This window comes from Loxodonta africana, chromosome 4, assembly GCF_030014295.1.
Source record: "Loxodonta africana isolate mLoxAfr1 chromosome 4, mLoxAfr1.hap2, whole genome shotgun sequence".
Classification (NCBI taxonomy): Eukaryota; Metazoa; Chordata; class Mammalia; order Proboscidea; family Elephantidae; genus Loxodonta; species Loxodonta africana.
In genome coordinates this window covers 98012607-98039978 of record NC_087345.1, presented here as the reverse complement: position 1 = coordinate 98039978, position 27372 = coordinate 98012607, and the positions used below count along the sequence as shown (strand labels likewise).

The following is a 27372-nucleotide window of genomic DNA, read 5'->3' as shown; positions in this document are numbered from 1 at the left end:
AAAAGAATTTCTGCCAGATGAACCATAATGAGTAAAGGAAGTGATGAAGATAGCTGAGGGACACCTGCAGGACTGAAGGAAGAGTTTCTTTTTGAGGAAATACATGGGCCAAGCAACAGAGGACCTCCAACCCTAAGCAAAGAAGTGCCAGCTTGATGGGATAAGCAACAAGAAGTCACTGTGGGCTCTCAAGTAGAAGAAATGGTGTTTTGTGGACGTTTATCTGGATAATGCATCCTGGTTGGGGAGAAGGTGGGAGAGGAATTAGAGACAGAATGACTAAATGGAAGATAACAAAGTATCTGGTAGTAGGAGTAGGAATAAAGGGGAATGAATGAATCCAGGATAAAATGGTCTATCAACAAGATATTTTGTACAGTTGGGGGGGGTTCAGATTATACCAAATGGTTTCCCATATTCTTATTAATTTTAAGGAACTGTCTCACAAACTCACTGTAGAATTTATTAAGAAGGTATCAATTATCAATTACCAACTTAAGTAATTGTGTGTGATATGCAATTATATAAATGATTCACTTGTGTAGGACTCTTGCCCTATTCTTAGCACAATGTCAAAGGTTTAGACGGCAGAAGTGCCAGTGATTTTAAGGGGTTTGGAAATCAGGAAAAATCTTCACCATAATGAGCACTGCTGAGTCAACACAGCTGTAATCCTGGCAACTATTATGCACTGAGGAGAGAAACTTACCAAATGAATGCCTTCCTAAGACACTACCTAAAATGGGATACCAAGCTGGCCCTAACATAATACTGAAAAATGGACTGTCAAGAAGGAAGACAGAGGCAAAATATCAAAAGCTCCCATAATTTTCAGTTTAAAGTGTAGACAGAACCATTCTGAAAACACTCTGAAAAGCATGATACACAACCTAATTTTTGACAACTTTTGTAGATTACAAGTATGGACAAAAGACAAAATCTAAGGGGAAACATACAGTTCACAGAAAAACTTAAAATAGGCCAAGGTCCTTTAAGGTATTTTAGAAGGCCCTGGTGGCAAAGTGGTTAAGTGTTTGTCTGCTAACCAAAAGGTAAGCAGTTTGACTCCACCAGCCGTTCCCTAGAAACCCTGTGGGACAGTCCTACTCTGTCCTATAGGGTCACTATGAGTCAGAATTGACTTGATGGCAATGGATTTTTTTAATGGGTTTATATATAAAAGCTGGACAAGCCATTCATTCATAAAATTCTAACACTAAACCACATTTGTAAAAATCTAAGAAACTGCAAAATTCATTCAAGAACAAGAACCTATCATTTGCATGGCTGAGATACTGATGGAGAGGTGGTCTTGGGGACCAGAACATAAAAGGGAAACATCTGGAAGAATTTTTCTCTCTTCATCAGATCCATTTTTTTTTTCCTTATGCAACCTTCAGTCTACTTCAAACTAGCTTTTGCCCCCACCATTGTACCAAACTCACCATTTCTGATGTCCCCAGTGTTATCCATGAGGTTACATGCAAAGTACATCTTTCTGTCTTCATCTTTTATTGATCTCTCAGAAGCATTCTACTATCTTCTTGAAATCCTCTCATTCCCTTAGTTTCTGCGACAACACACTACCTTCTCTTCTCTCCTCCTACATTGCAGCCATGCCCATGCCTCTGCTGTCTCTCACCAAATCATTCTTTTCTATAAAATGTTCAAATGGAGTTTTTCAGAACTCCCTATGTAATCTCTTCCACTCCAATTATCTTTGCTACCATATATATGTCAAAGAATCCCAAATTTTGTCTAACAAACTTCTCTGAAGTCCACATCCAAGTATATTCAATTGGCCACTCAACTTAGACGTCTCATGGGCACTACAAACACCCAGCATCATGATTTTTCCACTTAATCTGTTCCTTAAGTAAACAGCACCAACATCTGCCAATTTTCTGGCCAGAAATCTGGGAATCAACCTTGAAACCTCTGTTATCCTTATTGACTATAATCAATTGATCATCAGGTCTGGCTAGTTTTACCTCATAAATGCTTTCAAATGTGTTCAAATATCCATTTCCATTTTTTAGTGCAAGCTACCACTGTCTCTCACCCATTGATTTCACTGTACCCAGTCTTAACCCCTATTCATCCTGCAGCTAAAGTGATTTTTTTTTAAACACAAATATGATCATGCCATTTCACTACTTAAAACCTTTCATTGGCTCCCCCACGCTTGTTGCTTGAAACTCTTTATCTTTAACTGCCCTTCAAGGCTCAGATTCCCGTCATCCGCCTCATCCTGCAAATCTCCCCTGTTCTCTGTCCTACAGCTGCTGGCTTTCCTTCAGTTCTTACGAAGTGCTTCTTTCTACCTCAAGACTTTAAGACATGCTGATTCTTCCACCTAGAAGATTCCCTTCCTTCCCACACTAACTTCTATGCCAAGCTGATTCTTATTTACCTTTCAGATTTCAGAATAAAACTCTTCTTCAAGCAAAATATTCTCTGACCTCATTACCCAGCACCAGACTAGATCAAGCCTCCCTATTACCCTACTGCTCTTTTAGGGTACTTGCCATATTTGTAATTAATTGCTCTCTGGTGTAATGATCTATTTATTATCTTTCTTGCCGGAGAAAATATAACTCACGTATATCTTATTTACTGCTTCAACCTTAGCTTCTAGGCTTGCACAAAGTAGGTACTCAATAATATTTGTCAAATTAATAAATTAACTCCAACACTTACCAGTGATACATTAACCCTGATCAAGCAAACAGTAGTACAAATCGATAGTCTCAATTATAGTCATAACATTAAAACAACATCACAGTTTTAATACAAGTAAAATTTATGTCACAAACTATCACTTCCTTATTTTTATATGTATGGCAAATGTAATTTCTTAGAGACTCAGAACTCTGTAAGACCTGAGGCTGATATCTAACATGTACAACTGAATGAAAACAATAAAAGAGTTGCTTCTAAGAAGTAAAAAATCTTTAAAGTTAGTTACCACAATGCCAGAATAAAAAGGAAAACCAAATGCGATAATATAAGAATACTATAAAACCTTTGTAACATGGAATGAATTAACAAAAGGTAAAATAATACTAAACCACTTGCTATTGAGTTGATTCTAACTCACAAAGACCTAATATTGGAGTCCCTGGGTGGTGCAAGGGGTTCCTGGTTGATGAAAACTGTTAACATGCTCAGCTGATAACCAAAACATTGGAAGTTTGAGTCCACACAGAAGAGCCTCATAAGAAAGGTCTGGCAATCTACTTCTGAAAAATCAGCCATTGAAAACCCTATGGAGCACAGTTCGACACTGACACGCATGGAGTCACCATGAGCCAGAATCAACTTAACAGCAACTGGTTATACTAACATTAGAAGTCCTATGTACCAAAAACTAACTCAATAGTAAGTCAACATGTATTTTCATCATTTTCTGAACTGATGAAGATTATATTTTTTTAATGCCACCATAAAATTACAAACTATTTTTTCAGTATGATGCATTCAAGATGGAAAAACAGATGCCAATGTGTGTTACACATAAACTGTAAATAAAAACTGAGTGATTTAGTCATTATGATTAAACTACGTTTGAAAAGGTTTCAATAATTTTACGTAATTAAAAGAAATAATTTTATCGAAATCTCTGCCTTCTTCCTTTAAATCCTTTCCCTTTTCAATAAAAAGCAACACTATCTACATGGTGCTCAAGCTCCAAACCTTGATTCCTCTTATCTCCTATTTACCCTATTTCTACAATAAACCATTTGTAAGTACTGTTGGTTCTACTTTCAAAATACATCATAAATACATCCCCTGCTCTTTACCTCCTCTACTACTTTCCCAGTCCAGGCCACCAACATCTTTGCCTAGACTATTACAACAGCCTTCCACCTGATCTTCCTGTTTACACTTTTGTTCTCCCCACACACCCAAGCCCATAGGTCATCCAATACAGTGCGACCACAGCTATCCTTTTGTATGTAAGGCTATCCTTTTCAATACATCCCCCTGTTGTAGTTGTGTGCCATCAAGTCAATTCCTACTTATAGTGACCCTATATGACAGAGTAACACTGACCATTCTCCTACTTAAAACAAATTTAAAATCGTCACAGGCCACCCTACATTAGCTGGTCCTGCCCAATTCTGCAACTGCATCTTCTCCGACCCATGCATCTACTCCATCATGTTGTCCTCTCTGTTCCTGGAAAACACCAAGCAAGTTAGGCTACGCCATCCCACCACTGTATTTATTATTATTATGCTTTAGGTGAAAGTTTGCAGCTGAAGTTAATTTCTCATTCAAAAATTTATACATATATTGTTTTGTGACATTAGTTGCAGTCCCCATAATGTGACAGCATACTCCCCATTTTCCACCCCAGGGTTCCCTGTGCCCATTTGTCCAGTTGCTGTACCTTCCTTCCTTCTTCGCTTATGAACAGGAGTTGCCCATTTGGTTGCATATATTTAATTGAACTAAGAAGCGTGTTCCGCACATGTATTATTTTTGTTTTATAAGCCTGTCTGATCTTTGCAAAGTGGGTTTCAGGAATGGTTTCACTTCTGGGTTAGCAGAATGTCTGGGGGAGCAGAGTTATGGGGATTCCTCCAGTCTCTATAGGACTAGTAAGTCTAGTCTTTTTTTGTGAACTTGAAATCTGTTCTACATTTTTCTCCTTTTCTGTCTGGAACTCTCTGTTGTGACCCCTCTCAGACTGGTCATTGCTGGTAGCCAGGCACCATCTAGTTCTGGTCTGAAGCTGGTGGAGTCTCTATTCATGTGGTCATTTAGTCCTCTGGGCTAATATTTTCCTTGTATCTTTGGTTTTCTTTATTCTCCTTGGCTCCAGATGGGATGGGATCAATAGATGTATCTTAGATGGCCACTCACAAACTTTTAAGACCCCAGGCACTACTCACTAAAGTGGGATATAGAACACAGTCTTTATGAACTGTGTTAGGCCAACTGGCCTAGATGTCCCCCAAGACTATAGTCCCTGGCCCCCAGCCCCAGCTACTCGGAGTCTCAAAGTGTTTGGATGTGTCTAAGAAACTTCTATGGTTTTGTATGCTCCAGTTGTGCTGACTTCCCCTATATTGTATGTTGTCCTTCCCTGCACCAAGTTGATACTTGTCTCCTATCTAGTTAGTGATTTCCACTCTCTGTCAAGGATTTCATTTTACTTGGAACCACAATCAATATCCATGGATGCAGCACTGAAGAAGTCAAACTATGTAAAAAACAAACAAACAAGAAAAACCAGACTTACTGGTCTGACAGAGCTTGGAGAAACCCTGAGAGTATAGCCTCCAGGCACCCTTTTAACTCAGTACTGAAGTCACTCCTGAGGTGACGTTTAGATAGGCCCATAAAACAAAACTATAGTAAATGAGCACACCAGCCCAGGGGCAAGGACAAGAAGGTAGGAGGGGACAGGTAAGCTGGTAACAGGGAACCCAAGGTCGAGAAGGGGAGACTGTTGACATGTCGTGGGGATGGCAACCAGTGTCACAAAACAGTATGTGTATTAATTGCTTAATAAGAAACTAATTTGCTCTGTAAGCTCTTTTCTAAAATACAATTTTAAAAAATCAATGTTTTACACTCTAAAAATCTGCTGTAAAAACCTCTTTAAAATGTTAAAAAGCAAAGATGTCACTTTAAGGGCTAAGGTGTGTCTGACCCAAGCCATGTTGTTTTCAATATCCTCATATGCATGCGAAAGGTGGGCAATGAATAAGGAAGACCAAAGAACTGAAACCTTTGATTTATGGTGTTAGCAAAGAATATTGAATATACCATGAACTGCCAAAAGGACGAGCAAATCTGTCTTGGAAAAAGTCCAGCCAGAATGCTCCTTTGAAGCAAGAATGGCAAGAGATCGTCTCACAAACGTTGGACACGTTATAAAGAGGGACCAGTCCCTGGGGAAGGACATTATGCTTGGTAAAGTGAAGGGTCAATGAAAGAGAGGAAGACCCTCAACGGGATGGATTGAGACAGCGGCTGCAACAATGGACTCAAGCTTAACAATTGTGAGGATGGCACAGAATAAAGTACTGAGTCTATGGCAACTAACAAAAAAAACAATAATGCCCTCCAGAGTCATCCATGCTGTGAAATGTTTCAAGGATTCATTGCTCTTTATGGTTGCATGTACGAACCATAACTTGTTTATCCATTCATCTGTTAATGGGCATTTAAGTTGTTTCCATCTTTTTGCTGTTGTGAAAGTGCTTCAGTGAACATGAGTATGCATATGTCTGTTTGTGTGACAGCTCTTATTCCTAGGAGAGGGTTGCTGGATCATATTTCTATTTCTAGCTTTTTAAGGAAGCGCCATATCATTTCCCAAAGTAGTTATACCATTTTACAGGGCCACCAGCAGTGCATAAAAATTCTCACCTCCCCACAGTCTCTTGAACATTTGTTATTTTGTGTTTTTTGGATTAGTACCAGTATTGTAGGGGTGAGATAGTATCTCAATGTACTTTTTGATTTGCGTTTCTCTAATGGCTACTTATCGGGAGCTTTTCCTCATGTGTCTGTTAGACACCTGAATCTCTTCTTTGGTGAAGTGTTTGCTCATATCCTTGGCCCACATTTTAAATTGGATTATTTGTCTTGATGTTGCAGTATCTTGTAGAGATTAGACCTTTGTCGGATATGTTGTAGCCAAAAAATTTTTCCCACTCTGTAGGTTCTCTTTTTACTCTTTTGGTGAAGTCTTTTGATGAGCTTAAGTGTTTAATTTTTAGGAGCTCCCAGTTATCTAGTTTTTCTTCTGGTATTTGTGCATTGTCAGTTATGGTTCATATACTACTTATGCCATATATTAGGTCCCCTAGCATGTCCCTATTTTTTTCTTCTATGATCTTTATCCATTTAGATTTTATATTTAGGTCTTTGAACCATTTTGAATTTGTTTTTGTGTATGATGTGAGGTATGGATCTTGTTTCTTTTTTTTTTACAGATGGACATACAGTTAGGCCATCACCATTTGTTAAACAGACTGTCTTTTCCCAATTTAATGGACTTTGGCCCTTTGTTAAATATCAGCTGCTCATGGATGGATGTACGTCTGGGTTCTCAATTCTGTTCCGTTGGACCATGTGTCTGTTGTTGTACCAGAACCGGGCTTTATGTTATTGTTGTTAGGAGCCGTCGAGTCGATTCTGACTCATAGCGACCCTATGCACAACAGAACGAAACACTGCCCGGTCCTGAGCCATCCTTACAGTCGTTGTTATGCTTGAGCTCATTGTTGCAGCCACCGTGTCAATCCACCTCTTTGAGGGTCTTCCTCTTTTCCGCTGACCCTGTACTACGCCAAGCATTATGTCCTTCTCAAGGGACTGATCCCTCCTGACAACATGTCCAAAGTACGTAAGACTCAGTCTCGCCATCCTTGCCTCCAAGAAGCATTCTGGCCGTACTTCTTCTAAGACAGATTTGTTCATTCTTTTGGCAGTCCATGGTATATTCAATATTCTTGCCAACACCACAATTCAAAGGCGTCAGTTCTTCTTCGGTCTTCCTTATTCACTGTCCTGCTTTCACGTGCATATGATTGAAAATACCATGGCTTGGCTCAGGCGCACCTTAGTCTTCAAGATGACGTCTTTGCTTTTCAACACTTTAAAGAGGTCCTTTGAAGCAGATTTACCCAATGCAATGAGTCTTTTGATTTCTCGACTGCTGCTTCCATGGTTGTTGATTGTGGATCCAAGTAAAACGAAATCCTTGAAAACTTCAATCTTTTCCGTTTATCATGATGTTGGTCATTGGTCCAGTGGTGAGGATTTTTGTTTTCTTTATGTTGAGGTGCAATCCATACTGAAGGCTGTGGTCTTTGATCTTCATTAGTAAGTGCTTCAAGTCTTCACTTTCAGCAAGCAAGGTTGTGTCATCTGCATAATGCAGGTTGTTAGTGAGTCTTCCTCCAATCCTGATGCCCTGTGCCTCTTCATATAGTCCAGCTTCTTGTATTATCTGCTCAGCATACTGATTAAATAGGTGTGGTGAAAGAATACAACCCTGACGCACACCTTTCCTGACTTTAAACCAATCAGTATCCCCTTGTTCTGTGCCAACAACTGCCTCTTGATCTATGTAAAGGTTCCTCAGGAGCACAATTAAGTGTTCTGGAATTCCCATTCTTCGCAATGTTACCCATAATTTGTTATGATCCACACAGTGGAATGCCTTTGCATAGTCCATAAAACATAGGTAAACATCCTTCTGGTATTCTCTGCTTTCAGTCAGGATCCATCTGACATCAGCAATGTTATCACTGGTTCCACGTCCTCTTCTGAAACTGGCCTGAATTTCTGGCAGTTCCCTGTCGATACACTGCTGCAGCCGTTTTTGATCTTCAGCAAAATTTTGCTTGTGTGTGATATTGATGATATTGTTCTATATTTCCACATTCAGTTGGATCGCCTTTCTTGGGAATAGGCATAAATATGGATGTCTTCCAGTCAGTTGGCCAGGAAGCTGTCTTCCATATTTCTTGACATAGACAAGTGAGCACCTCCAGCACCTCCATCTGTTTGTTGAAACATCTCAATGGATATTCCATCAATTCCTGGAGCCTTGTTTTTCACCAATGCCTTCAGAGCAGCTTGGACGTCTTCCTTCACTACCATCGATTCCTGGTCATATGTCACCTCTTGAAATGGTTGAACATCAACTAATTCTTTTTGGTATAATGACTCTGTATTCCTTCCATCTTCTTTTGATGCTTCCTGCGCCATTTAATATTTTCCCCATAGAATCCTTCACTACTGCAACTGGAGGCTTGAATTTTTCTTCAGTTCTTTCAGCTTGAGAAACACTGAGCGTGTTCTTCCCTTTTGGTTTTCCATCTCTAGCTCTTTGCACACGCTATTATAATACTTTACTTTGTTTTCTCGAGACGCACTTTAAAATCTTCTGTTCAGTTCTTTTACTTCATCATTTCTTCCTTTTGCTTTAGCTGTTCAACGTTCTAGAGCAAGCTTCAGAGTCTCCTCTGACATCCATCTTGGTCTTTTCTTTCTTTCCTGTCTTTTCAGTGACCTCTTGCTTTCTTCATGGGTGATGTCCTTGATGTCATTCCACAACTCATCTGGTCTTCAGTCACTAGTGTTCAGTGCGTCAAATCTATTCTTCAGATGGTCTCTAAATTCAGGTGGGATATACTCAAGGCCATATTTTGGCTCTCATGGACTTGCTCTGATTTTCTTCAGTTTCAGCTTGAACTTGCATATGAGCAATTGATGGTCTGTTCCACAGCTGGCCCCTGGCCTTGTTCTGACTGATGATATTGAGCTTTTCCATCGTCTCTTTCCACAGATGTAGTCAATTTGATTTCTGTGCGTTCTGTCTGGCGAGATCCACGTGTATAGTCACTGTTCATGTTGGTGAAAGAAGGTATTTGCAATGAAGAAGTCGTTGGTCTTGCAAAATTCTATCATTCGATCTCCGGCATTGTTTCTATCACCAAGGCCATATTTTCCAACTACTGACCCTTCTTCTTTGTTTCCAACTTTTGCATTCCAATCGCCAGTAATTATCAATGCATCTTCATTGCACGTTCGATCAATTTCAGACTGCAGCAGCTGATAAAAATCTTCTATTTCTTCATCTTTGGCCCTAGTGGTTGGTGTGTATGTTTGAATAATAGTCTTATTAACTGGTCTTCCTTGTAGGCGTATGGATATTATCCTATCACTGACAGCGTTGTACTTCAAGATAGATCTTGAAACATTTTTTTTGATGATGAATGCAACATCATTCCTCTTCAAGTTGTCATTCCCAGCATAGTAGACTACGTGATTGTCCGATTCAAAATGGTCAATACCAGCCCATAACAGCTCACTAATGCCTAGGATATCGATGTTTATGCATTCCATTTCATTTTTGATGATTCCCAGTTTTCCTAGATTCATACTTTGTACATTCCAGGTTCTGATTATTAATGGATATTTGCAGCCGTTTCTTCTCACTTTGAGTCATGCTGCATCAGCAAATGAAGGTCTCGAAAGCTTTACTCCATCCACGTCATTAAGGTTGACTCTACTTTGAGGAGGCAGCTCTTTCCCAGTCTTCTTTTGAGTGCCTTCCAACTTGGGGGGTTCATCTTCCAGCACTATATCAGATAGTGTTCTACTGCTATTCATAAGGTTTTCACTGACTAATGCATAATAGGCTCTAAAATCAGGTAGTGCGAGGCCTCCCACTTTGTTTTTCTTCTGTAATGCCTTACTTATCTGGGGCCTCTCCCCTTTCCATAAAAGTTGGTGATTTGCTTCTACATCTTGTTAAAGAATGTTGTTGGAATTTGGATGGGATTGCATTGTGTCTATTGATCGCCTTGGGAAGAAATGACATTTTCACAATGTTCAGTCTTCCTGTCCATGAGCATAGTATGGTTTTCCACTTACGTAGGTCACTTTTGGTTTCTTGCAGTAGCGTTTTGTCTCCTTCTTTGTATAGGTCTTTTATGGAAACCCTGGTGGTGTAGTGGTTAAGTGCTATGGCTGCTAACCAAAAAGTCAGCAGTTCGAATCCACCAGGCTCTGCTTGGAAATGCTATGCAGCAGTTCTACTCTGTCCTATAGGGTCGCTATGAGTCGGAATCGATTCGATGGCACTGGGTTTGGGTTGGGTTAGGTCTTTATGTCCCTGGTTAGATTTATTCCTAAGTATTTTGTCTTCTTGGGTGCTATTGTAAATGGTAATGATTTGGTGATTTCTTTTTTGAAGTTCTCTTTGTTGGTGTAGAGGAATCCAACTGATTTTTGTATATTAATCTTGTATGTTACTACTTTGCTGAAATCTTCTGTTAGTTCCAGTAGCTTTCCTGTTGATTCTTTGGGGTTTTATGTATATAAGATCATATCAGCTGCAAATAGGGATAGTTTTACCTCTTCCTTACCAGTCTGGATGCTCTTTATTTCTTTTTCTTGCCTTATTGATCTAGCTAGGACTTCCAGCGCAATATTGAATAAGAGTGGTGATAAAGGGCATCCTTGTCTGATTCCCTTTCTCAAGGGAATGCTTTTAGTTTCTATGTAGAATGATTCTGGCTGTTGGCTTTGTACAAATGCAATTTATTATGTCAAGGAATTTCCCTTCTGTTCCTATTTTGCTGAGCTTTATCAGGAATCAGTGTTGGACTTTTTTACCTACAGTAGACAAGGGGGAGCTGCAGATTTGTGACATTTGACACTGCCCCACCCCCTAAGAAGGGGCCTCACAAACCCATAGTGGGGGCCTGAGGGCCGGTGATACCGCCCACTCCATAGCCACCCATGATGAAAGCCTGAGAAAGCAGCGCTTCTCAGCCATGGAGCTCTGGTGGGGGAAAGGCATACAGTGGTTTGGAAGCTTGCGCTTAACTTTCACAGGTCTGATATCATTCCTGTTTTGTTCTGGAGGTGCCTACAGATTCTCTCCTGCTTGCTGCACCAGTTGCAGTGAGTTTGGGCTTGGGACGTGGTTGCTTGCCTTAGCCTGTGTGCACTGGGCAGATTGAGTTAGCAGGATGCCAGTAATCCCGTGATTCCCCATGTCCAGTGTTTTTGAATTGTCTCTCCTTCCACCTGTCACTCAGTCCAATTCTTTAGCTTTGTCTTTGATGATTAGGGTTTCTACATAGAAACTAAAAGCATATATATCCAATTCACTGGTTTTTCCAGGTCTTTGTTATAAGAGGGATGACACGAAGCATCTGACTACTCCACCATCTTGGCCTTACTCTGCTAACACCATTGTATTTTGGAAGCAGAACTTGTTTTCTAAATTCTAAGGTCCACATATGGGGAGGAGTTTTGCCCTAGGATGGAACATACCCAGTACCCATCCCTACATGATTTACATAACATAGAAGATGGGATTTGAGACTTTTTGGGTTGATTACATTTAGATGAGGTTTTGACTTGGAGCTGATGCTGGAATGGGGTTAAGGCTTCTGAGGATGTTGGGATGTGGTGAACGTACTTTGCTGGTGGTACGGATATGAATTTGGGGGGGGCGCAGAGGGCAGACTGTACTGGGTTGAATAGTGTCCCCCCCCCAAAAATTCATATCTACCCAGTACCCGTGAATACGACCTTAATTAGAAACGAGGTCTCTGCAGATGTAATCAAGATAAGGTCGTAGTAGGTTAAGGCGGGCCCTAAATTCAATGACTGTGGTCCTAACAAGAAGAGGCATGGAAAGAAAGCACCACCATGTGAAGGCAAAGGCAGAGATTGGTGTGATGTGTTTACAAGCCAAGGAACTCCAAGGACTGCCAGCAACCACCAAAAGCTGGGAAAGACACATGGAACAGACAGGCCCCACTTAGAACCTTTCCACCTGTTAATCCTTCGGTTTGGAATGCTCTATCCCAGGTCTGTTCCACCTCCCATGGCAGTTTCCCTATTATTAAGTCTCAGATAAATTGTCATCTCCCCCGAGAGGCTGTCCCTGACCACCCCATTGAAATTTACCCCCAATCAAGCTCTATCATATCATCTTGTTTCATTTTCTACCTCCTTCTTCCTTCCTATTTATCACTACTTGAAATTATCTTCTCTATTTCTACACTTACCCATTTATTCTCTGCCTTCCCTCTTAGAATGTTAGCTCCTGGTAACAGAAACCTTATCAGTCTTGCTCACCATTTACTGCCCAGAGCCCAGAAAAATGCTTGGTACATACTGGGTGTTCACTAAATATTTTTAATGAGTGAATATATTTAACAACAATAAAAAAGAATGAGCAGCTCAAAATAAAAATGAGGCTCATAAAATCAAGATTTAAAAAGATGTATCACATGGATTTGTACTATGTGCGTTCATATTATAAACAATAACAATATCAGTGGGGCTTATTACATATTGGATATCACAAATATTACTACAAAAATACATTATTTTACATGTAAAGTCTAACTCTACAGTATGAAGGATAAAAATCATTAGGTAAAAATCCATTTCTCATATACTGTATTTCCAAACAAGGAATTTTAAAGAAATCTGCATTATGAACTGGGAAGGGTGGGAGTCATATGTCTTTCCTTTATCACAGAATAATACCAGCAAAAATGAAGTGATCCCTGTAGGACTGATCCAAAGGTCAATTTCAAAATGGACATTGCTTTTTAAAGCAGAGAAAATCTGTTTAAAATTAAGAGAAACAAAAAGAGTTGGTTTCTCAAGGGCCAACTAATCATCCCATGGCTAAACAGAGACTCTGTGTATATACTTCAGGTTTTCTGTCTCCAATGACTTACGGCACACACTTGATGTTTGGAAAGGATTAGTCTAGAATCCTCCTAATTCTCCAAATGACCAAACATCACAAAATTAGTGCTATCACTTGCAAGATGCACAAGTTATGTAAGTTGCTCAGAACCGTAGTCACACAACCAATGGGAACGATTCAAATCCATGCCTCAGCAAAATTATAAATTACTACATGTCATAGACCTCAAGACTGTTCATGAGTGGTCAAACCCACGCCACTTGCAAATGCCAAGGGGCTGCTCGCTGGATTTGGACTGTTTCCAGGAGATAATAAACTACCACGAACGTTAGTTACAACTCCTAATAATAACTAGGAAACCTCTTACTCCAATGGAGCTATTTACTAAACGCCATAGCACATAAATATAACCACTGAGATTACTTACGATAGCAAAGGAAAATAACAGTGGGTACTTTATCTTCCTGTTAATTGATTGCCTTTGTTATACAACATTGTCTGGAAAAATCTGACTACTATTCTAACTGCAAGCCACAGTAATCATGTCGATATATGAGCTGAGTACCTAATTATGAAAAAAAGCAATTTCACAATGGAAGTATTGTTCTAATTCAAGAAACCAGCCATATTAACTTATTACTCTGACATATAGCAGATATCTGAAAAACTGTAATTTGAAAGATAATTATTTTTAGCTGATTAATATGCTTCAAATTAAATTCACTGCTTTTAATGGGCCCATCAACTTGACAACCTGGGAAATTAATAAATTCTGCACACAGTAATCCTGGGAAATTTCTACAGCTGAGCTACACATCATTACAAGGATTACCTTCACAGTAGGCATTGTCCTCTCGAAGGGCCCTGAAACCATCTCGACAGCTACAAACCGCCCTGTCATTCAGATTTCTGCAGACAGAATTCTCCATGCAGTTATGCCTTTCAGAACAAAAGTCATAACCTGAAAGAAAAAAAAAAAAATTTAAGGTAAATTAAATCACGACAAAGCAAATAAACTTCATCTACTTAATTGTTTCCTTTGACTTGGAAGCTATGTTTCTCTAAATGACTTTTTTTAAATACCTTCATCCAATGTTTATAGAATCACATGCAATGAGTACCAAAAAGTTCTTTTGCATGTTTAACTAAATTAATTTCTAATTCAAGTTAATTCTATATCTTGTTTTTAATTTTATAAATGCTACCTAGTCCCTAATATTTTCATTATAGTCCTTCATATATCTGAAACGAAGATTCTTAAAGTCCAAAATGAAGATCTACAAAAGAGAAAGGTAACATAATGAGATGGTAATCTGAGAGCTACTGTTGAACACTACCTTTAAGTATGGTTTTTAATAGAGACCACGCCAGACAAAATTGTGTATTTAAGAAATGAAACAAAAAGCTTAGCCTTCTTTAAAAATTAATTTTTTTTTTCTAAATGTGTTAAAAAGTGAAAATTACATCACTTTAAACTGATTTTCTCTAAAATCTGCAAGGCAAAGTATGTCCACTAGAAAGAAGAAGAAAGTTTTATGAATAACAAAGATTTCAAAGATCCCAGGGTCTTTATGAAAAGAAAGAAAAATGGAACATGTTATGATTAGTGACACCAATCACGTGCAGTTTCTCAGGATCTCTTTTTCCTGTCTGAACTCTCTTGTTCGGAGATCATACTAAGATGCTAAAATGAAAAGCATCAACACCAGAGTCCATATTTAACGGAAACTGCATGATTATACATCATTCAAACATTTTTCAAATTGCTTGATCATAAGTTATCTATCTCGTTTTACATTGTCTAGTGAATTACTATTTCAGTCCATGTATAAAAGAAAAGAGGGCCAGGGGAATATATTTCTTGTAGCTTAGAATAAACTGCCTAAAGCCAAGAAAAGACTTTTATTTGAGAAAATCAGAGGATGGAGGTTCTAAAGTGGTTTAACTTATTCGGTAACCAAATTTCCATAGAAAATGTGACTCGATGAGTGAGTGGATGAAGCTATACTACGACCATCAGATACACTCTGGCACAGTACAATCGGTGGTGTCCATTCTGATTTTTGGGTGCCCATTCTGACTATTTTGAGTATCACCCCAAAGTTAAAATACAACTCGCATAAAATGTAACTATGAAGTATAGTACAATCCTGCTGGTACAATTTGACAAGACTTAAGAAGAATGTTCTCCTGAAATGTAATAATGGCATTAAAAAGGAATACACAAAGAATGAAATTAGTGATTTCTAAGAAAACAAAACAAATAGAAAAGAGGTGTATTAAGACGAGAAAAATACAGAGTTCATAACAGCATTTAAATCACTTGGCAACTTATCTTTTGACAAGATTCTTCAGAATTTAAATTTACGCGATTAAAGCTGAACATTTAGAAGTAAAATGTTCATTCTTAAGAAGACGAAAAGCTAAAAATGCTTTCTCCTAGGGTCTTTTTATTTCCTTCTTTAAGTAGCTAAATTCTTAAAATGTATTCCATTGTCTTTTTATAATACCTGAGGGGGAACTGTTTCAGCTAAAAAGCCATCTTCACTCTCTATACCAATAGCTCAGCACATTACCAAACTAAAATGAAAAATCTTCAAAAATCACTTCATATTTATTGTAAATTAAAACAAATTCACACACACACAAAAATGGCCTGCTTTTTTTTTTTTCTTAAGACACACAGAGAATCAAGATATCAAGTTCTAAAAAAAAAAGTTCTAACAGTGCTAAATCTCTGTATGACGTTACCTATAATGTTTCAAACAACTTTTAGGCAGCTGTGACTAAGAACAGGCACTGTTCCTGATGTATTTTTATTTTTCTTTCAAAGGTTTATATTTTCAAAACTATCTTTCAAGTTTTTACTTTGCTATATTTTCTCTTCTCCCATTTTTCAGACTCCTTCCAATACTGTCTACGCCATAGGCTGCCTCTATCTGTGAGCATCCACTTCCAGTTTTGCCTCACTAATGGTGAGGCTGCTCATCTCAGCATCAAACACCGTGCACACAGACCACGCAGCGTTTAATAACTTCAAGAATTTTCCAACTAAGTAAATAGTATGATCTGCCTTTCTCTATTTTAGGTTAAAGTCAGCTTTAGTTTTTATCAAGTAGGTTTTTATTAACTGAAAGAGTTGAAAACTGAAATTTTCAGTCAATCAAATTCTAATTTACTCTAAATGATGTCAAATAACTATTTTGATTTATTTCTCAACAAATAAATTGACTGGATCTACTGGTTGTTTTGCTGCTTAGATACAAAACGCCAGGGTCAAAACACTAACTGCTGATGGGTAGAACATTCAGACTTGATTAAAGTGGGTTGTTTTCAATCTCTAGGGAATAACTTCAAAAAAAATCATAGTATGGATTGGCAATAAGCCATATTCCCATTACCTTCATAGTTACATTTCTATTCACGTGTGCTTGGCTCGTAGAGCTGACAGACCTGGGTTTGCATCCTATCTCTGCCATTTATTGGCTGTGTGAATTACTAGCTTTTTAAGTTAATTAACTTTTCTAAGCATTTAGATTTTCTCACCTATTAAATTAGGATATCTGTCTTACAAATATGTGAGTTTCAAACGAGATCATCTATGTAAAAGCACAGTAAATACAGTATATGTTAATAATTAGGAAACCCTGCTGGCATAGTGGTTAAGAGCTACGGCTGTTAACCAAGAAGTCAGCAGTTCAGACCCACCAGGCACTCCTCAGAAACTCTGTGGGGCAGTTCTACTCTATCCTATAGGGTCACTATGAGTCAGAATCAGCTCGATGGCAATGAGTTTGGGTTTGGTTTTAGTTAATAATTAAAACTACTAGAGTATTACTAATAACCTACAAACTATATTGAGATCTGTATTACAGAAAAAATTCATATAGACTAATGGAATAGAAGAAATCTAACTCAGCATAATCCTTTTATTTCCTCCTCTGGATTTTGACATCAAGGATACCAAATCTTCTATTTCTATTTTAATCTTTGTAAAGTTCTTTTTTTTTCTAATAAGTGTAGATTTTTCTATAAAGTATTAATATGCATTTCCCTATAACTAGATTAGTAGATAAGGGCATATAAAAGGTTGTGAGTAGCTAAGAACAATACACATTAACTGTTACACATAATAACCAAGAGACAGAGAATACAATGCTTTTGTTATGAATATTTGATAGTTTTGCCAAAAAGTACTTCCTCCTTTCTGGGGGGGGCGGAAAAAATAGCCCGGTTATATCTTGGATGAACCACTCATCCCTACTGTCAGCCCAGGTGCTTATAGGAAAACGGACTCTACCCCTCTACAGATGAGGCCATTCCAATAATGAATTCCACTGACCTGGACACAGTAATTTGTTCAGGTAGGGCCATAGGATCCAGTTCAGGTTAATAAAGTCCATTGAAAAGCAATTCTGGAACTTTTGTTCAACTTATGAGGACAGTGAATTGTCTCTTCCACCTATCTAAGTGTCATAATGATGTGAGTATAACGCTGTCAGTAGTCTACTTTCTAAGACATAAAAACCCATTGAACCCATTACACATAGAGCCTGAAAATACAGTCAACTCCGAGGAGACAAACCGATAGATGCACCTTGGTGAACAAGGGTCAGAAGTCTGAATCAAGTTTCCTCTGAAGCCAATTTACTGTCTGCTTATTGGAGCTAATATACTCCATTTATTACTTATTCCAGTGGACTGGGTGCTCAATCACTTGCACCTAAAAGAATACTAATTTACAAGATGATAGATTATCCTAGGGTTTCCTAAAGTGTGGTTCTTGTACATGGATGAACATAAAAAGAAAATACTAATAGCAAAGGATTTCTTTTAATGTGTGTAAGAAATACATTAATTTATATAACTCCATTATTTTATGGGTACCAATGCCGAGGAATGAAACTACATTTAACTAACAGCAGATTTTTAAAAATTTAACTAAATAATACTATTACTAAATCACAGATAACAAGAATCATGAATGTGATAATTGAATAGAAAACTATGGATTATCCAGAAGTTGGGAAGAAGGAGCTGTATCACCGTCTCTATCCTGTTGTAATTTGGTATAAGCGAATAGGAAAAAAAGTGAGAAAACACTCATGCTATACTGCTTCTGACTTGCCACTATAGAAGATAGCCATCTGCCGGGTACCTAGAAAACAGTCTTCGTTGAATTTGATTTGGTGCCTAGTGATTTGAAGCCTTATATCTGTGCACAGCTTGGTTTCTGACCAACCACTAGCTGAACCTCTAGGGGAAAGGTCAACACTTTAATCTCATGTTCTCCCCTTAGGGAATATTTACTCAGTGTTGCTGAACAACTTCCTCCTGCAGATGAGAATGAATATAGCATCGTTAGCACTACAAAAGCAGGCCTGGAAACTGGAGGCTAATTTCATTATGAGGGAATTTGTCACAATTTATGTGTAGGTGCTGACTCAAAATTTAAGCCTTGAGAACTTGATTTTTTTTTTAATTATTATTATTTTGGTTAAAAATGCAGAGAATGCCATAAAAACTTATTTGTTTATTCTGTATGGAGTAATCTTTACTATAAATGGTGCTGAATGTTTTGAGAAGGGCCAACTTGTCCAACTTGTTTGAGGATTACCGAGACCAGTGGTTCTCAATCTTGGCTACACCAAAGAATTCATCAAGGAGTTGTTGTTGTTTTTAAATAGTGATCACAATGCCCCATCTCATATCAATTATATCAGAATTTCAGGTGTAGGGGTGTATATCATGGTGTATTTTGTCAATGTAATTTTTGAATGTGCTGTATAAGCACAGTAATTTTCAACACTATAAACAATTTAAATATAACACATTTATGAAACTACTTTTTCCATTTCCTAACTTGCTTTTTGTAATACATCAGGACCCTTTTAAAAAGAAATGGTGCAGGTGAAATCTTGACCAAGGTAACTCAACAGTAAGGGACTTTTTGGTAAATCCTATAACATTCACACTTTCTCAACAATAACAACCAAAATATCTGTGTGTGGTAACATAGGTAGATATGTACACATATATGCATATAAGAAGGCATATGTGAGTATATGGGTGTGCACGGATAGGTGTATCTGTAGGCATATGTAGAGACGTGTTTGTATGTGTTGCATATATATTAATATATATAATAAAGCACATAGAAGGCAGAGTTATGGAGACTCCCTAGACATAACCAAACGCCTCACAGGTCGATTTACTGGGTTTGAGGGCTTAGGACCATAGTCTTGTGGGACCACCCAGTCAATTGGCATAACATAGTTCATGAAGTTTATATTCTACATCCTAATTTGGTAAGTACTGTGTGATGTCTTAAAAGCTTGTAAGCAGCCATCTAAGACACAACTATTGATCTCTACTCATCTGGAGCAAAACAGAAAGAAGGAAGCCAAAAACTCAAGGAAGAAACTACTTTATAGGACTAATAGCCCACATGAACCATGGCCTCATCTATCCTGAGACCAGAAGAACTAGATGGTGCTCAGCTATCACTACTGACTGCTCTGACCAGGGATACAATGATCGTCCCAAAAAGAATGTGAGAAAAATGTAGAACAAAATTCAAATCCTTAAAAAACTGATAGAAACTAGAGGAGTTCCCAAGATTGTTACCCTGAGATGCCCTTTAAACTTGGAACTGAAACCACTCCCGGAGGTCACCTTTTAGCTAAATAACAAATTGGCTCATAAAATGAACAATATCACCAAAGAGTACTGATCTCTTTTTAAAAATCATCTATATAAGACCAAACAGTCAACATTTACCCTAAAGCAAAGATGAGAATATAAAGGGGATGGGGGAGGGGAAGAGAAGCTGGATTAATGGAAATAGAACAACCAGAATGGAAATAATGAGAATGTGGACACGTTGTGAAAGATGTAACCAATGTCACTGAACAATACGTATAGAACTTGTTAAATGGGAACCTAATTTGCTGTGTAAACTTTCACCAAAAACACAAAATGTATTATAAAAATGGATATAGCCAGGGCTTCCCTTGATATCTGAAAGACCCGAAACCAGCATCTTACACAAATCATGTTCTATTCAACTTTGACAAACCTCTAGGTTATTCACTTCTCTAATTTTTGAGTAGTCCCTGAATACTTTCAGTGGATTAAAAATGGCCACAAATTTTAAATGCTCTTCCTGTCTATGGTAGACCTATTTCCCCTACACTTTAATCTGGGCTGGCCTGTGACTACTTTGACTAATGCAGTACGGTGTTGTTGTTGTTAGGGAGCATTGAATTGGTTCCAACTCATAGCAGTCCTATGTACAACAGACCGAAACGCTACCTGGTCCTGCACCACCTTCACAAGCATTGCTATGTTTGAGCCTATTGGGTAGCCTACTGTGTCAGTCTCTCTCACGGAGGGTCTTCCTCTTTTGGGCTGACCCTCTACCAAGCACAGTGTCCTTCTCCAGTGACTGTCCGTCCGGATAACATGTCCAAAACACATGAGAAGAAGTCTCGCCATTTTCCATTCCAAGGAGCATTCTGGCTGCACTTATTCCAAAACAGATTTGTTTATCTGGCAGTCAATGGTATATTCAATATTCTTTGACAACACCACAACTCAGAGGCATTAATTCGTCTTTGTTTTCCTTATTAATTGTCCAACTTTCACATGCATATGAGGTGACTGAAAATACTTTGGCTTGGGTCAGGGGCAACTTAGTCCTCAAAGTGACATCTTTGCTTTTTAACACTTTAAAGAGGTCTTTTGCAGCAAATTTGACAAATGTAATACATCCTTTGATTTCTTGACTGCTGCTTCTAGGGGTATTATTGTGGATCCAAGCAAACTGAAACTTGACAACTACCATCTTTTTCTTCATTGATCATGATGGTCCTTATTGGTTCAGTCGTGAGATTTTGTTTTCTTTAAATTGAGGTGTAATCCATACTGAACACTGTAGTCTTTGATCTTTATCAGTGAGAGCTTCAAGTCCTCTTAGCTTTCAGGTTGTGTCATCTGCATATCATAGGTTGTTAATGAGTCTTCCTTCAATCCTGATGTTGTGTTCTTCTTCATATAGCCTAATTTTTCAGATTATTTGCTCAGCATACAGATTGATTAAGTATGGTGAAAAGATACTATCCTGACACACAACTTTCCTGACTTTAAACCACACAGTATCCCCTCATTCAGTTTGAATGATTACCTCTTGGTCTACGTACAGGTTTCACATGAGCACAACTAAGTGTTCTGGAATTCTCATCCTTTCCTATGTTATCCATAATTTGTTATGATCCACACAGTCAAATGCCTTTGCACAGTCAATAAAACACAGGTATTCTGGTATTCTCCACTTTCAACCAAGATCCATCTGACATCAGCAATGATATCCCTCACTCCACATCCTCTTCTGAATCCAGTTGAATTTCTGGCAGTTCCCTGTCAATGTACTGCTGCAGCCGCTTTTGAATGATCTTCAGCAGAATGTTACTTGCATGTGACATTAAAGATACTGTTCAAGAAGTTTCACATTCTGTTAGATCACTTTTCTTTGGAATAGGCACAGATACAGATCTCTTCCAGTCAGTTGGCCAAGTAGCTATCTTCCAAATTTCTTGGCGTTGATGAGTGAGCACTTCCAGCACTGCGTCCATTTGCAGAAATATCTCAGTAGGTATTACGTCAATTCCTGGAGCCTTGTTTTTTGCCAGTGCCTTCAGTGCAGCCTGGATTCTTATTTCACTACTATCAGCTCTTCATCATATGGTATCTCCTGAAATGGTTAAATGTCAACCAATTCTTTTTGGTATAGTGACTCTGTGTATTTCTTCCATCTTCTTTTGATGCTTCCTGTGTCATTCAATATTTTGACCACAGAATCCTTCAATATTGCAACTCCAGGCTTGAATTTTTTTTCTTCAGTTCTTTCAGCTTGAGAAAAACTGAGAGTACTCTTTCCTTTTGGTTTTCTAACTTGGGGTCTTTGCACATGTCATTATAATACTTTACCTTGTCCTTTTGAGGCACTTGAAATATTCTGTTCAGCTCTTTTACTTTGTCATTTCTTCTGTTTGCTTTACCTACTCTACATTAAAGTGCAAGTTTCAGAGTCTCTTCTGACATTCATTTTGGTCTTTTCTTTCCTTCCTGTCTTTTTAATGACCTTCTCTTTCTTCCTGCATGACATCTTTGATGTAATTCCACAACTCAACTGGTCTGCAGTCATTAGTGTTTGATGCACCAAGTCTATTTTTGAGATGGTCTCTAAATTCAGGTGGTATATACTCAAGGTCATACTTTGGCTGTCATGGATTTGTTTTAATTTTCTTCAGCTTCAACTTGAACTTGCATACAAGCAATTGATGGTGTGTTCCACATCAGCTCCTGTGCTTGTTTTGACTGATGATATTGAGCTTCTCTAGCATCTCTTTCCATAAAGATAGTCTATTTGATTCCTGGGTATTCCATGTGGCAAGGTCCATGTGTATAGTTGCCACTTATGTTGCTAAAAAAAGGTATTTGCAATGAAGAAGTCATTTGTCTTGCAAAACTCTATCATGCAATCTCCAACATAGTTTCTATCACCAAGACCATACCATATTTTCCAACTACCAATCCTCCTTCTTTGTTTCCAACTTTCACATTCTGATCACCAGTAATTATTAATGCATCTTGATTGCATGTTTGATGAACTTCAGACTGCAGAAGTTGGTAAAAATCTTCAATTTCTTCATCTTTGGCCTTAGTTGCTGGTGAGTAAATTTGAATAGTAGTCACATTAACTAGTCTTCCTTGTAGGAATATGGTATTATCCTATCACTGACAGTGTTGTACTTCAGGATAGATCTTGAACTGTTCTTTTTGATGATGAATGTGACATCATTCCTCTTCAAATTGTCATTCCTGGAAGAGTAGAGCATATCACTGTCTGATTCAAAATGGCCAATACCAATCCACTTCAGCTCGCTAATGCCCAGGATATCAATCTTCATGCAGTCCATTTCATTTTTGATGACTTCCAGTTTTTCTAGATTCATACTTGGTACATTCCACATTCTGATTATTAATAGATGTTTGCAGCTGTTTCTTCTCATTTTGAGTTATGCTCCATCAGCAAATGAAGGTCCCAAAAGCTTGACTCCATTCACATCATTAAGGTTGACCCTTCTTTGAGCTCTTCCCCAGTGGTATTTTGAGTGTCTTCCAACCTGAGTGGCTCATCTTCCAGTACTATATCAAACAATGTTTCACTGCTAGTCATAAGGTTTTCACTGGCGAATATTTTCAGGAGTAGGCTGCCAGGTCCTTCTTCCAAGTCTGTCTTAGTCTGGAAGTTCTACTGAAACCAGTCCACTGTGGGTGACCCTGCAGGTATTTGAAATACTGGTGGCATAGCTTCCAGCATCACAGCAGTGTGCAAGCCACCACAGTATGACAAACTGGTAGAAGTGATGAAAAGCCAGTTCTAGTCCTAGCCTTTAAGAGTTCTGAGTCACCATTTAAGAAATCTGACTGTCCCGCTAGAAAGATCACACAGAGAGATCCTGAGATTACATGGAAAGAGAGGGATCCCCAGCTGTGCCCAGCCTTCCAGTTACCACCAAAGTTCCCTGCATAACAGCAAGGCCATCTCGAAACCCTCCAGCTCAGCCCAGCTTTCAGCATGTAACTGAGTTCAATTTTTCATAATATATATGAAGTCGATTCTAAACAACGTGATGAAGAAATGAAAAAGAACAATGGCAACCACCTACTAATATTTAAAAGATATATCCTAAACTTCTCCTTAAGTAGAATCAGACAAGTACTGCAACTGGTTGTGACAAAGAAGGAAAACATCTTCACTTAATGCAGGCTCAGCTTTCTCGTGAAGAACTATTTGCTTGTCAATCTTCTGAAGGAACTAATAAGCCACACAGATACCCTATACCAGTTAAAAAAAAAAAATTTTTTTTTAAGGTGGGTATAATTTCTCCGTTTTACCAAGAATACGCTTAAGCATATACATACACAACACTCCACACTCTACTACATTTTTGATTCTGTTAAAAGCCCATGTGATATGCTTTAATCCTTGTGGTATACAGTAGCTACTCAGCAAACATTTCTTGCAGGAGTTAATAGACCTAAATGTCTATTGATATTCATTCATCAAGTACTTTTATGTCCCAGGAACCATTCTGGGTATCCAGTGGTTAAAAAGGCAGAAACGGTAGGGCATTAGCCCTACCTTTGAGAAGCTTACAGGAGCTGGGAAAACAAAGACAAAAAAGTAAGGTATGTGTGCGTGGGAGTGAGGTGTGTTAGCTTTTGAAGGAAATGCAATAGGTGAAATGATTGAGAACTACAATTTATGGGGAAGACGCTCTTTGGAGTGGCACAGAAGAGTTCCCTAGCCAAGCCCTTCTGAATTCCTGGCCCTCAATATTGTGATATATAATAAAATGGTTTGTTTTAGTCGTTGAGTTTTGGGGCAGTTTGTTATGCAGCAACAGATAACTACTCAAAGTGTGGTACTGCTGACATGCAGCACCAACACCACCTGGGAGCTTATTATAGATGAGATTATACAGCAGTGTTAGCATCATCTGGGAGCTTATTAGAAATACAGATTCTTGGTCACTCTCCATACCTACTGAATCAAGATCTGCATTTTAATAAGACCACTAGGTTATCTGAATGCATATTTAAGTTTGAGAAGTACTGATACAGTCTTCCTTTGGCTGCCAAAACATTCTAGTCAAGCTGCAACCTAGGAGTTCAGTTCCAAATCAAATGAAATGACCAAAATGAATATCCTTACTTCATATTAAATTCCACACATGCTCTGAGCAAGGCACTTATCCAGATACTATGAGGGGTAAAACTAATGGCCCTCATCATATGCCTCTTTGATTCTAGTTATTTGTGGAAGTGTTTTTAGTTCTTAAGGGCTACCCTGAAAGCTCCCTGAAGGGCAGACCAAGTCTTAAACCACTTTGTAATTGCCAAAGAGCTTTGCACAAAACTTGGATTTTAAAACTCTTAATTGAATGGATAAAAGGAGCTTTAAAAAGCAAAAATAAACAACATAAAAAGAAAAACAACAACTATACCACCCCACTAAAAACAGGAGAGGGGATCTTATGTCTACTTTTAATAGAAAATGAAACAAACTTGTGTATATTTTATAAAGTTTCTTCTTCTTTTTCTATTTAAGTCATGCTGTACATAAGCATAAAGGCTATCATTCAAGCTACATTCCAGATGTTATACTAAGTATTAAGGATATGGAGATGAATATCGAGACCCAGACCTGCCCTCAAAGTGCATAGTCTAATGCAAAAGACAGATTCATAAACATATAATTTCAATATAATACAGAAAGGCACATATAAATTTGGGATTGACCTTAAAGAGTTGCATATAATCAATGCTTTAGCTCAATACTTGAATCTATAATAAAATACCAAGCTCAAGAACCTTTAGTGATGGGAACTCATTGCCTCTTGAAGTGGCCCATTACATTTCTGACTAGCTCTAATTTTAGTGTTTTCTTATATTGAACTAAAAATCTAAGTACCTTCTACTTATTGGTCCTAGGCCCGTCATCACAGAGGTCACATACAACAAGCAATGCATATCTGATTGTTGCTATCTTCTCAGTAAACCAACAGGCTATGAATGAGGGAGAACTGAATTGAAAAAAGAGGGATTTGAAGTAGTCATAGTGGAAAGTATGCTAGGTAATAGGGAAGAAATGAATATCAAACCAAAAACCATGCCAAACAACAGTGACTGTCAATAAAATAACAGCATTGTTGGTAACTGACTTCAGCAATACTATGCTGACTCAGAACAAGCACACAGAGAGCAGTATAGAGATCCAGAGCTTGAGAGGCACAAGACACCTAGCAGAGTTGGGGCATGTACGTTTAAATTCAATGCAATAAATATGCCTTCACTGTCTATTGTGTGCCAGGCCCAACTGGTAAAGTTATCAATTAGGAAAATCTTTAAGGAAATATTATCAATCTTTGAAAATAACTTGCATATAGAAATCTCCATTTTAATGTCAACTGTACAAGCTTCCTAGAATGACTCACGCACATGTTGTTGTTGTTATTAGCTGCTGTCAAGTCAGCCCAAGACACACAGCAACCCCATGCACAATGTGATCAGATAGTTGTGATCCACAGGGTTTTTGTTGGTTGACTTTCAGAAGCAGATAGCCAGGCATTTCTTCCTAGTCTTCTTTGCCTGGAAGCACCACTGAAACCTGCTCAGCATCATAGCAACATGCAAACATCCACTAACAGAGAGGCGGTGGCAGTACATGAGGTGCATTGGCTCAGCATTGAACCCAGGTCTCCTGCACAAAGGGTGAGAATTCCACCACTGAACCAACCATGTCCCAGACTTATGCACATAAATCACACCAAGAAAAAAAGAAGAAAAAGAAGTCTTACCTTTACAAACTTTGCAACAGCTATGAGACAAGGTAATCTGATGAGACTCTGGACAATTCAAAACTGGACAGCCTGAATTCTCAACGAGCTTCATGGTCTGGTCCTGTTGGAAAAGAGAAAAAAATGCTTCAAACTTCTTAATTAGGGCTTACTGTTTAGCTTCCAGATCCAACATCTGAAGAGACTCTTCCTGTATGAGAATGAAATTTCAATTCTCAGAACCTCTGCACAGGTCAAAGGCTCACTCCTGAAATTAAATCACAACTGGGAAGTCTTTCAAAATAGATAAGCAACACTGAGAATTGGAGTATCCCACTGCAGCCATGTCTACAATTTGCCAAGCACCTGGATAATCCTAGAAAATTCTGTTGGTTTTACATACATTTTGGCAATCCAAGTGGCCATTTCGGCACTCCAAATGGCAAATTTGGCAAAAATACATCTTGAATTAGATCTACAGCTCACTTTGAAATAAATAATGAATTTTTTAAACATGCTCATTTCAAAGTTTTCTAAATTATTGTAAAGAGATTCTCACAGGTGATTTTGGTAAGGAGTAACTGGAAAAATAAGAGCAGAGTCCATGTCTCTCTTGTGAATGAATTCTTAGCACATCTTCTGACATATAGTTGGCATTCAGAAAAGTACTGAAGTAATAAATAGATCAATGTAAAATCAATACAGTTTTAGCAAGAGTGGATAAAATCCTTCTCAAAGAGAAACCAA

General features: G+C 38.2%; 1 protein-coding gene across 1 annotated transcript in view; it reads right to left on the bottom strand.

Moving 5' to 3' along the window:
* The window catches only part of NELL2 (neural EGFL like 2), a 392904-nt gene that overhangs the window by 202287 nt on the left and 163245 nt on the right, over positions 1 to 27372 (bottom strand). Inside the window, exons 11-12 of the mRNA XM_010595995.3 lie at positions 26647 to 26749; positions 14052 to 14180 (exon numbers count right to left, since the gene is read on the bottom strand). Coding sequence (XP_010594297.2) covers positions 14052 to 14180; positions 26647 to 26749 — 232 coding nt within the window. The remainder of the gene's footprint in view (positions 1 to 14051; positions 14181 to 26646; positions 26750 to 27372) is intronic.